The 10,088-nt window shown below is 34.6% G+C and overlaps 1 protein-coding gene across 2 annotated transcripts; it reads left to right on the forward strand.

Annotated features, from left to right (window-relative positions):
* Positions 1,150–8,933, forward strand: LOC109347907 (developmentally-regulated G-protein 2). 2 transcript variants are annotated; one of them, XM_019588019.1, is made up of 12 exons: positions 1,150–1,287; positions 1,370–1,458; positions 1,881–1,948; positions 3,448–3,524; positions 3,812–3,992; positions 4,228–4,284; positions 4,882–4,956; positions 6,788–6,907; positions 7,307–7,477; positions 7,635–7,748; positions 8,037–8,207; positions 8,340–8,933. In XM_019588019.1, the coding sequence occupies exons 2-12, from the start codon at positions 1,389–1,391 to the stop codon at positions 8,433–8,435; spliced, it is 1,200 nt and encodes a 399-aa protein (XP_019443564.1). In that variant the 5' UTR covers positions 1,150–1,287; positions 1,370–1,388; the 3' UTR covers positions 8,436–8,933. The 2 variants fall into 2 exon arrangements, with proteins under 2 accessions (XP_019443564.1, XP_019443565.1); XM_019588020.1 differs by having other exon boundaries at positions 1,260–1,291.

Consider the following 10,088-nt stretch of genomic DNA (forward strand, 5'->3'; position numbering starts at 1 on the left):
TAATGGAAAACATATTTTTTGATACCAAATTCTAGATATTAGACCCACAAGTTAATTGGCACCTATGAAGTACAGATACAAATACGTGTATCGAATACGATACGTATCCGATATGTCGACACGCATTTTTTTTAAAATGTAGGATACGATACGTTTAGGGATACGTGTATAAATTAATAAAAAGTACATAAAATATGATAAAATTATAAGTGTAAATCAAAATATTCAAAGTAAAAAATATAATGGAAATTGAAAATCATTGTCCTCCAAAATTCAAAGTATCAAAACTAGAAAATATAGTAGAATAATTCATAAAATTACTTATTGTCTAACCCTAGAAACAGAAATACTATCAATTTCATCTCCTCCGTGACCATCATCTATAAAGAGGACAACTTTTGTTTCTGGTTCATCTAGAGATAGTGTGGCCACTTGAAGAGTTCCATAACTATCAAAGTCTTCCCACGCATCTCCAGCAATGTCCCACATCTTAGTATCCCTTTTTCTATTTGCTCTTCACAACATACCTATGACGATAGAGGCAATAACACTAAGCACCTGTCGGTGGCGTTAGGGATCGGAAAGTACCAGCTATTTGAGGGTCAATATGGTGTGATGGTAAGTTGGTATGATGTGACCTTTAAATAAGTGAGTGTTTATTGAAAACAAATCTATCTTATCATAAAAACGAATCTATATATCCTATATTTTATTGAAAATGAATCGATATATCCTATATTTTATTGAAAACGAATCCGATACGTGTCTTGATATTTATTTTTATTTTTTTATTTTTTATTTATTTTTGGATGCTCTATAGACACGTATCCTTCGCGAATCTGAGCGTATCCGTATCAAATACGTGTCAGACACCGACACGCGAGGATATTTGGCGAATCCGTGCTTCATAGATTGGCACATTTGACACAATTTTCTTTAGGTTGTAGATGTGTTACTATATTGATTTAAATATACCATATTATCTATTATTCATATTTAATTATTATTCATTCTTAAAAAAATTAAATAAATGCTGAATGATATACTATTCTTATACTAATAGTACATATATATATTATACTCTATGACTAAATTTTATGGGTTTCGCTATTCACCAGAAACAATTTTATTCTCCTTTGGAGTATGAAGTTTAGTAAGTGGCCCAATAGGAAATATATTGAAGCTGGGCCTAAAACTTGTCCAATCTTCTTCAGAATCTCAAACTCTCAAACCTACTCACTCTTTTCATTCTTCCTTCACTTTCTCCTCGATCTTTCTAACATCTTCGTACGTTTCCCACTTCGATCCATTGTTACCTTAATTTTCCTCTTTTCAAACCTTATCTAATTGCCCTTTTGTTTGGTTATAGGAAATAACAGCAAGGGAAAATGGGTATCATTGAAAGGATCAAAGAGATTGAAGCCGAAATGGCTCGGACCCAGAAAAATAAAGCCACAGGTGAGTACTCATACAAACGTGATTATGTACATACAAGACGTTGGTCTACTACTGTAAGTTTCTACTAGATTCCCTGAAAGACCTAAATGTCTAAGGTTTCGATTCCTACACTTGTCGGGAAGGGTCAAGGGATACGATTGGTAATACAAAAAAGTGATTATATACCAACAAGACGTTAGTATAATGGTGTAAGGCTATAATAGATCCCAGAAAGACCAACATGTTAAGGGTTCAATTCCCGTAAGCGGAGGGGCAATCCCGAAATGAATTAGTTTCAATTCCTGTAAGCGGAGGGGCAATCCTTGGTTATACAAAAAAAGTGATTATGTAATTCAAATTCTGGTTTCTTTTATCAAGTTATCTTCGATGTATATTTTTTGTTTTATATATATGATGAATGCATTTGAATTTGTTATTTACAGAGTATCATCTTGGTCAGCTCAAGGCAAAGATAGCAAAACTACGGACACAATTGTTGGAACCTCCAAAAGTATACATTTTTTTTGTTTCTGGTTTTTTAATTCTTTATGGTTTTATTTAATGTTCATTTGTATTTTATTTAATTTTATTTACTTTAAGTTGATAGGTTTGTGTGATTTTGTTCCCTTCCCTTGATTGGTACCAGTTTTTGTTTTCCTGGATATGTTTATGTTCTATCAATTTATGATTTGATGGCATTTGCCATTTGAGTTAATTTGGCATTTGGCCTTTTAACTTTGTTATAGTGATAGTTTGATGCATAATTTTTTATTTTTTATTTTGCGAAGAATGAGGAACCTGAATGATTATGCAAGGTTGATTTAATATCCTCTTGATTTGTTTTAGTATAAGAGTTTAGATGTCTGGCTTTTCCTTCAAGTGTTAGGTCTGTTGTAATCTTAGTAGATTATGAAAGGAGGGAAAATTCATTGCCTAAAATTTTGCATTTATAATATGTTGGTTTTTTCCAAATTGATACTAGACCCTGAACATGCATTGTTGATTGTCTTAGCTCTACACTTATTCTATTGTTTGAGCCGCTGAATTATTTCTGCTCCTGTCACTGTGCTTCACTTGTATAAATGTGTAGAAACATCAAATTAGTCCTCCAAAGATGCAGCGGCCACCAATTTAATCTGTCAAAGAAAATTAAGTCGTGAAAGTTTAAAATGGCTACCACATTAGTCCTTCTAGGAACTTATTACTAGCCACATGCATCTTTGAAGGATTTAATTTTACACTATGTGGTGGCTATTTTCGTTGGGAGGAGGAGGATTAACTTGGTGACCATTGTATCTTGGAGGACCAATATGACGTTTTACTCTATATCTACTATCGAGAACACTAGCATTAGCAAATGCCTATGGAGGGGGCCTTGGCAGCTTTCCTATGTTTCTGTTACCCTACTCCTCAATTTCTGTGTATTCATTTGAAGTCATCAGTAGGAAGAAGCGTAATAAAATTTTATGTTAATGTTCTCTTTTTACGCAGTTAGGGTCTTTATGAGAGAAGTTAGAAGTATGATGCCAGATTATCTGATCGGAGACTTGGAGTTCCTTTCCTTTGATTTTTCAGTTGTACAACTGTCTTCTTGGCTTGTATTTAGGTTACAGTAGAACCTCAATTTTCAGGGGACTTCTCTTGTTGATTTACAAAGGGATTGGAGAGCTTTGTTGAGCATATGTTTCCTTTTCTTATTTTCTTTGCCTTAGGTGGATTTCTTATCCTCCTTTTTGTTACCCTCTTCCTTTTCTGAATAAACTATTTTCCCCCAATTAGAGAATCAAGGAAAAACTGGTCTTACTTAGGAATGTATCTTTTGTCTGTATTAAAGTTTAAAATTTTTGCTAGTGAATCTTTTACAGCATTATTTCTCTCTTTTGTAAAAAAATAAATAAACTATTTGTCAGTTCAGCATGTCTAGGTTTGTCAATAATTTGTCTGCCACTGCTTGCATGCCTTCTGTACACATTTTTATAAAGTGTGCCATCTTATCAAATTATTTGATAGGGAGCTAGTGGAGGTGGAGATGGATTTGAAGTTACGAAATTTGGTCATGGACGTGTTGCACTGATTGGATTTCCAAGGTCTGACTTCTAAAATATCTAATCTCCTCATGAATTTGGGTAATCAGTATTTTTTATTCACAACCATGATCTAAATTGATTAAGGTTCTGTTTAGCTTTATTTTGTTATATGTTTACACTTTATATACGTGGTGTTTACATGTTTTTGGGCATCTTCATGTCTTCTATCCCAACGTAGTAGGAAAAGGCTTGGTTGTTTTCTATGTCTTCTGTGTGGTTTGTGGATGCATAAATTTTATGTTAGTAGAAATGCCAACTTTCTAATGTTTTACCTTTTCCTATACCAGTGTGGGAAAGTCAACTCTTTTGACAATGTTAACGGGCACACATTCAGAAGCTGCATCTTATGAGTTCACAACTTTGACATGCATTCCTGGGATTATACACTATAATGATACTAAAATTCAGTTGCTTGATCTTCCTGGAATTATTGAGGGTGCTTCTGAAGGAAAGGGACGTGGGAGGCAGGTAAAACTAAAATTGCTTGTTTGATCATTCTAGCAGTAGGTTTTAGGGTATTTTCTTTGCTGTTACAAATGGTTAATCAGCTTGCAAATAGTGCTTTTGTTATATTTCCTGTACATTAAGTAGAGGTGATTACTAACTAGAATATGATGCCTGCTTTTTTTCGCCGATTGTTTTGGAAAAGCATGACTTTGCTATTATTAACAGTTGCAGAATTTTGTTTTGTGAATTTTCTCAGGTTATTGCTGTTGCTAAGTCTTCAGACTTAGTGTTGATGGTTCTTGATGCTTCCAAAGTAAGTTTCACTTCAAAATTTTCTAATATAGTCATTTTCTATGCTGTTAGTACTGCTAGTTGATAAAATGTTTTGTTTGCTGTTGTATTAAATTATTATTTTGACCAGGGATAATAACTAGAATAAATGGTGATTAGTGATGACACATTAAAGATTATCATTAAAGACACCCTTCAAACAGGCCTAGGAACTAAAACACCTTTTCTCGTTTACTCAATTTCTCGTTTACTCAATTTCCCTTTACTTTTTCGTTTGAAATATAAATTCACTTGCTTAACCCTATTACATCCTTGCTTAAAATCCTTATTCTATATTTTACTGGATAATGTTTTTAAATTTCAGCTTCACTTGATAAGGAATAAATGTAAGTCCAAGTCCAACATATTTTTCTTTTCCCCTTATCTTTTTGTTCCTTTAAACACTTGTAATCTTGCTTTTCATTTTTGCTTCTTTTTCTAAATCCATGTTGCATGTGAAATTGCTTTTCAATGTGTTTGGATAAATTAATTAATTAAATGCAGTATTTAGTTAATTGTGAATTTCAAAACTTTTCAATTTTCTTGCCATAACTTGTATGTTTCAATTTTAATGTGTCAGAGTGAGGGTCATAGGCAAATATTGACTAAGGAGCTGGAAGCTGTGGGCCTCAGGTTAAACAAGAGACCGCCTCAAGTAAGTCTGTGACATTAACGATATTGTGGGATACATGACATGGAGTCTACATTTGAACAAAATATGAGAAATATTGTATCTTATTCTCTACCAATCTCAGATGAGAAGTTGCAATATATAGAAGTTAGAAGGAGGGAATAAAATAATAATCTCTAAAAGTAAACTAATATTAAAAGTCTGCCATAACACTCACTATACAATAGTCATAGCTAATAAGCAAGAAATCAATCACCATAAGTGTAATAATTGATTTAAATCCAAATTAATCCCACATAATTGGAATTTTATCTATCCAACACTGCCCCTCACACGTGTGAATAGATGTCAATCATTCCCAGGTTGCACACTTACGAATCAAAGCTTGGTTTAGATATAAAGCTTTTGTAAGTACATCAACTTCCTGAGCCGTTGTGGGACATAGGACAAAGAGATAGTTCAACTATCCAGTTCTGACTTGAGGAAATGTCTATCAATCCTGGTATGTTTCATTCTATCATGCTGAATAGGATTATATTATACTTATAGCTGATTTACTGTCATTGGGACCTCTCATAGGAGAGTTGACATCTATATGCTTAAATTGCCATCAGTCTTTGAATCCAAATGAGCTCACAAATTCCTTTAGCCAATGCATGAAACTCGGCTTTTGCGCTACTTCTTGCAACAAATTTTTGTTTCTTACTTCTCCAAGTGACTAGATTTCTCCAACCTTCAGTGCAATTTCCAGTTGTAGACTTGCTGTCATCTATATCGCCTGCTAAATCTGCATCGGAGTACCCTACTATTTCTCTAATGTTGTTTTTTGAACAGTGATCCCTTATCTGGACTTCTCTTTAAGTACCTCAAAATCTGGTTAGTTGCATCCATATGCCTTTTTGTGGGAGCATGCATGAACCGACTGACGAAGCTCACACTATAGGCAATGTCTGGACGAGTTAAGGATAGGTAGATCAGTTTTCCAGCTAAGCGTTGATAGGTCTCCCTGTCCACTGGAGGATCATCATCTGAAATCTCGTGCTTCCAATTCCTCTTTAAAGGCACCTTAGCGGGTCTACACCCCAATTTTCCAGTTTCTTTCAATAAATCTACAACATTTTCTGAGAGATAAAGATCCCTTGTTTACTCCTTGCGAACTCCATCCCCAAGAAATATTTTGAAGTACCGTCCTTTATTTGGAATTCTGACTTCAGATGGGTTTTTAGAGACAGAATCTCTGCATTGTTATCACATATAATTATCATGTCATCCACACAGACAATCAAAATAACTTGCTTCCAGTTAGCATCCTTTTTAACAAATAAGGTTTCATCTGCCTGTCCTTGTTTATATCCCAATTTCTTCATAACGGAGCTAAATGTAGTAAACCTTGCTCTAGAAGACTATTACAAACCTTTCCTTGTCCCACATGTGCCTCAAATCCTGGAGGGAACCTCATATAAACTTCCTCATCCGAGGTGCCAATCAAGAAAGCATTCTCAATGTCCAGCTAGTGTAATTCCTGGTCCAAGTTTGCAGCTAAAGACAACAATGCCAATATTGTATTCTCTACTAATCTCGGATGAGAAGTTACGATATATAGACTGAGGGAATAAAATCAAAATCCCTTAAAATCACCTAATATTGAAAAACTGTCATAACACTCACTACACAATATTCATAACTAATAAACAAGAAATCAATCACCATAAGTGTAATTGATTTAAATCCAAATTAATCCCATATAATTGGGATTTTGTTTGTCCAATAATATTCTATATATATATGTCTGATTTGAATTTACACAATTTTGTTGTCCATTTCTCATTACTACGAGTTTTATATTTCTTGGCAGATATATTTTAAGAAGAAGAAAACTGGGGGCATCTCATTCAACAGTACATTGACTTTGACTCATGTGGATGAGAAGCTTTGTTATCAGATTCTGCATGAATACAAAATTCACAATGCTGAGGTATATAGCAAACTGTGAAGTAATGCTGGGTTAAAGTAAAGATGTGTAATTATGGAATATTGTAATTAATTAGTTGTTCAGTGGAGGCCACTTTAATGGTTTTGCAATTTTATGACTTCCGTAGTCTTCCTATGTCTCATTCCAGCTTAGTCTTCTTTCATAACAAGTAGTAAGTGCGTTTTCTTTTGTGTGTGAAATTTTAACTGATTGCACTTGATCCTTTGATCTGACTTTTTTCTTTTCATCCAAATCTTTCTAAGTAGAGTGAAGCTTCATGGTGATGGAAACTTGGATAAGTTCTGTAATTTCCATGACCATGTCTACTGTGATATAATTGAGAGTCTCTGTTTTCTGTTATTGTATGAAGGAATTTGACTGACACCTTTACTTTTATTCCAGATCCTTTTCCGTGAGGATGCCACAGTGGATGATCTCATAGATGTGATTGAAGGAAACCGTAAATACATGAAGTGTGTATATGTCTACAATAAGATAGATGTTGTTGGTATTGATGATGTGGACAGATTAGCCCGCCAACCTAATTCTGTTGTTATTAGTTGCAATATGAAGGTTTGTTTATGTTTCCAGTTGTCAGCAGAAGAGTATGAGATATGACATAGTTTTAGTGTTTTATTTTTTTCTCAGTAGCAAATTATGTTTAACAAAGCAATTATCTTTGTTTTTCACCCTTTTCCTATGTCAGTAACACTTCACTTTGTCTTAACAGCTGAACTTAGACAGACTACTTGCAAGGATGTGGGAGGAAATGGGTCTGGTCAGAGTTTACACAAAACCACAAGGCCAGCAGCCTGATTTTACCGATCCTGCAGTTTTTTCTGCCGTATGTTGCATCATCCTTATGCTTCTTATGAACATGTGTTTCTTTATTCTAGTTATCTATGTTAAAGGCCGTAGGTAGCATTTGGCGTGTGGACAAACAGAATAGAACAAGATTCTGTTCCGGTCTTGTGTCGTGTTCTATGCTGTTTATAGGTTGGATCGAATATAGAACAGAACCCATATGTTCTATTCTGTCATGTTTTGACACATCTACCAAATGCTACCTTAGATTTTTTTTAATCTTCTAATCTGTCATAGTTATATCACTTCCTGTGACAAATTATTTTAGTCTAGAGGTGGGTGCACTGTAGAAGACTTCTGCAACCACATACACAGAAGTTTGGTGAAGGATGTAAAGTATGTTCTAGCCTGGGGTACAAGTGCAAGGCACTACCCACAACATTGTGGCCTTAGTCATGTTCTTCACGACGAGGATGTAGTTCAGATTGTTAAGAAAAAGGTTAGGAAACCTACTCTTCATCTTGTTTTCCATTGTCTGAAGTCTGAAGTGAATTGTTTCATAGTCTTTCAAATTCTCGTTGTGAGCCGATAACATGTTTCGTATTAACGAGAGATTTAACTCGACCTTCAGGACAAAGAAGGGGAAGGAAGAGGTCGATTTAAGTCACACTCCACAGCTCCAGCTCGGATATGCGACAGACAGAAAAAGGCCCCACTGAAGCAATAAGTATGACACTACAATGCATTTAAACTGATGATTTGCAAGGTGGATGGGAACAAATGACTACAGGCTAATGATACTATCCCAAAGCAATGGTATTGTCTTAATTGCTCTTGGTAGGATTGAAGGTTTCTCCTGTGCACTTCTAAATGGGGCACCCGGGTTTTCACCACCCACGTGTTGTATAATCCGCCCCTTTTTGTTTCAAATAAAGAGTGACTCAGTGCACGAGGCTCTTACTAGTGGGGTTTGAAAATGGTAGATGTACTCGACTTTATCCTCACAGCCTTGCCCTCTTTTGTTTCAAACATTTTAATTAATTTGAAGTAAGCATGTATGAGTTGAGAAATAATAGAAAGTAGAAGAAACGAGCACTGCTTCTTGAATTATTTCCTTGTGTTTTTAACATATGACGATTTCCTTTTTTTCCTAATCTGGTGTGATTCATAGTGGTTTAAAATACTTACCCATAGGTTGATTCTTCTGATCATTCCTTCCTGCCTTTAGTAGAAAACTTGTTATATGGCATTTTTTAATGTATGCCACTCTTGTGATAATTCGATTCTTGGGAGCAAAACTTGTTGAGAGAGACAATCAGATATCTCGAAAGGGATTAGTTCTTTACCCATAAGGTGAAAGAATAACATTGGTTATACAAAAAGAAATTGTATCTCATTAGTGGAGTTATATACAAAATAGGGTGCTAATAAGCATAAGCTAAAAATATATGCACCTTCATTAAGGCCTGCAGAGCAACGTGCATTGAGTGAGTAAACCAATCTAAGGTAACTTTGTTTTGTTTTCATCTTTAAAGTTTTTTTTTTATATTTGGAGATAAATAGCTAAAAAGCCAAAACAAACGAAACTACGAACCCTTAGGGAGAAGGGTTGCTGCCATATTACTACAAGTGAACGGAGATAAAAGTAGGAGCTACATCAAAAATCCCACAACCATTAAGAAAAGTTGGGGAGTGTCCATGATTAGATATAGCTTCAACAATCATGTTTGCTTCTCTAAACACATCCGTCAAGGTGGAATATAGAAGGCTAGGCTAGGCTGCATGCCATGACTTATGGCTTGGCTTGCAACTTGTTTAATAACTAAGTCAAATCAAGGCTTTTTAGAAGAAAAAAAACATTTCTTACCTTTTTAAAAGACATTTCTTACATCATAAAGTCTATTGTATTAATTAACATATCTAGCTACCAATTGTTCTTAAATCTCCACCCACCATTTAAGCTGCCCACAAAATGTTTTTCTCTTCATCCATCCTTCATCTCCATTTTCCAAAAATTGCAAGATTGAAGGCCCTCCTTCACCCCTAAACTTCCTCCTCTTTGAATTTACACATGTTTTCCTAAGCCACCCAATTTATTTTGTTTGAAGTTAACTTGATTTTTTTTAAAAGAGATTCAATGGAAGATATGATACCTTTTCGAGTCATTAAGAAGGAAAGGAGTAGATCGGAAGGTAGACAACACACCCTTTAACAGGACAATATGATCACTTAAACATCCATTTTCTTGGTGTAAAATTAAGTTTACATAAAAGAATGTTGGGCATGTTCTTGGCTAGTTATTATAACCTGTATATGAAAATAACATATTTTTTATTTTAACTAACATCATGGTTCTGTTTAAACACAATTCTAAAAGATA

This window comes from Lupinus angustifolius, chromosome LG05 (assembly GCF_001865875.1).
Source record: "Lupinus angustifolius cultivar Tanjil chromosome LG05, LupAngTanjil_v1.0, whole genome shotgun sequence".
Lineage (NCBI taxonomy): Eukaryota > Viridiplantae > Streptophyta > Magnoliopsida > Fabales > Fabaceae > Lupinus > Lupinus angustifolius.

Bases quoted from the DNA above. Each gene is read 5' to 3' on its own strand.
- LOC109347907 (XM_019588019.1), top strand. From the start codon at position 1,389: ATGGGTATCATTGAAAGGATCAAAGAGATTGAAGCCGAAATGGCTCGG. The intron at 1,949-3,447 runs GTATACATTTTT...ATTATTTGATAG, and splicing joins AATTGTTGGAACCTCCAAAA to GGAGCTAGTGGAGGTGGAGA. The intron at 7,749-8,036 runs GTATGTTGCATC...AAATTATTTTAG, and splicing joins ATCCTGCAGTTTTTTCTGCC to TCTAGAGGTGGGTGCACTGT.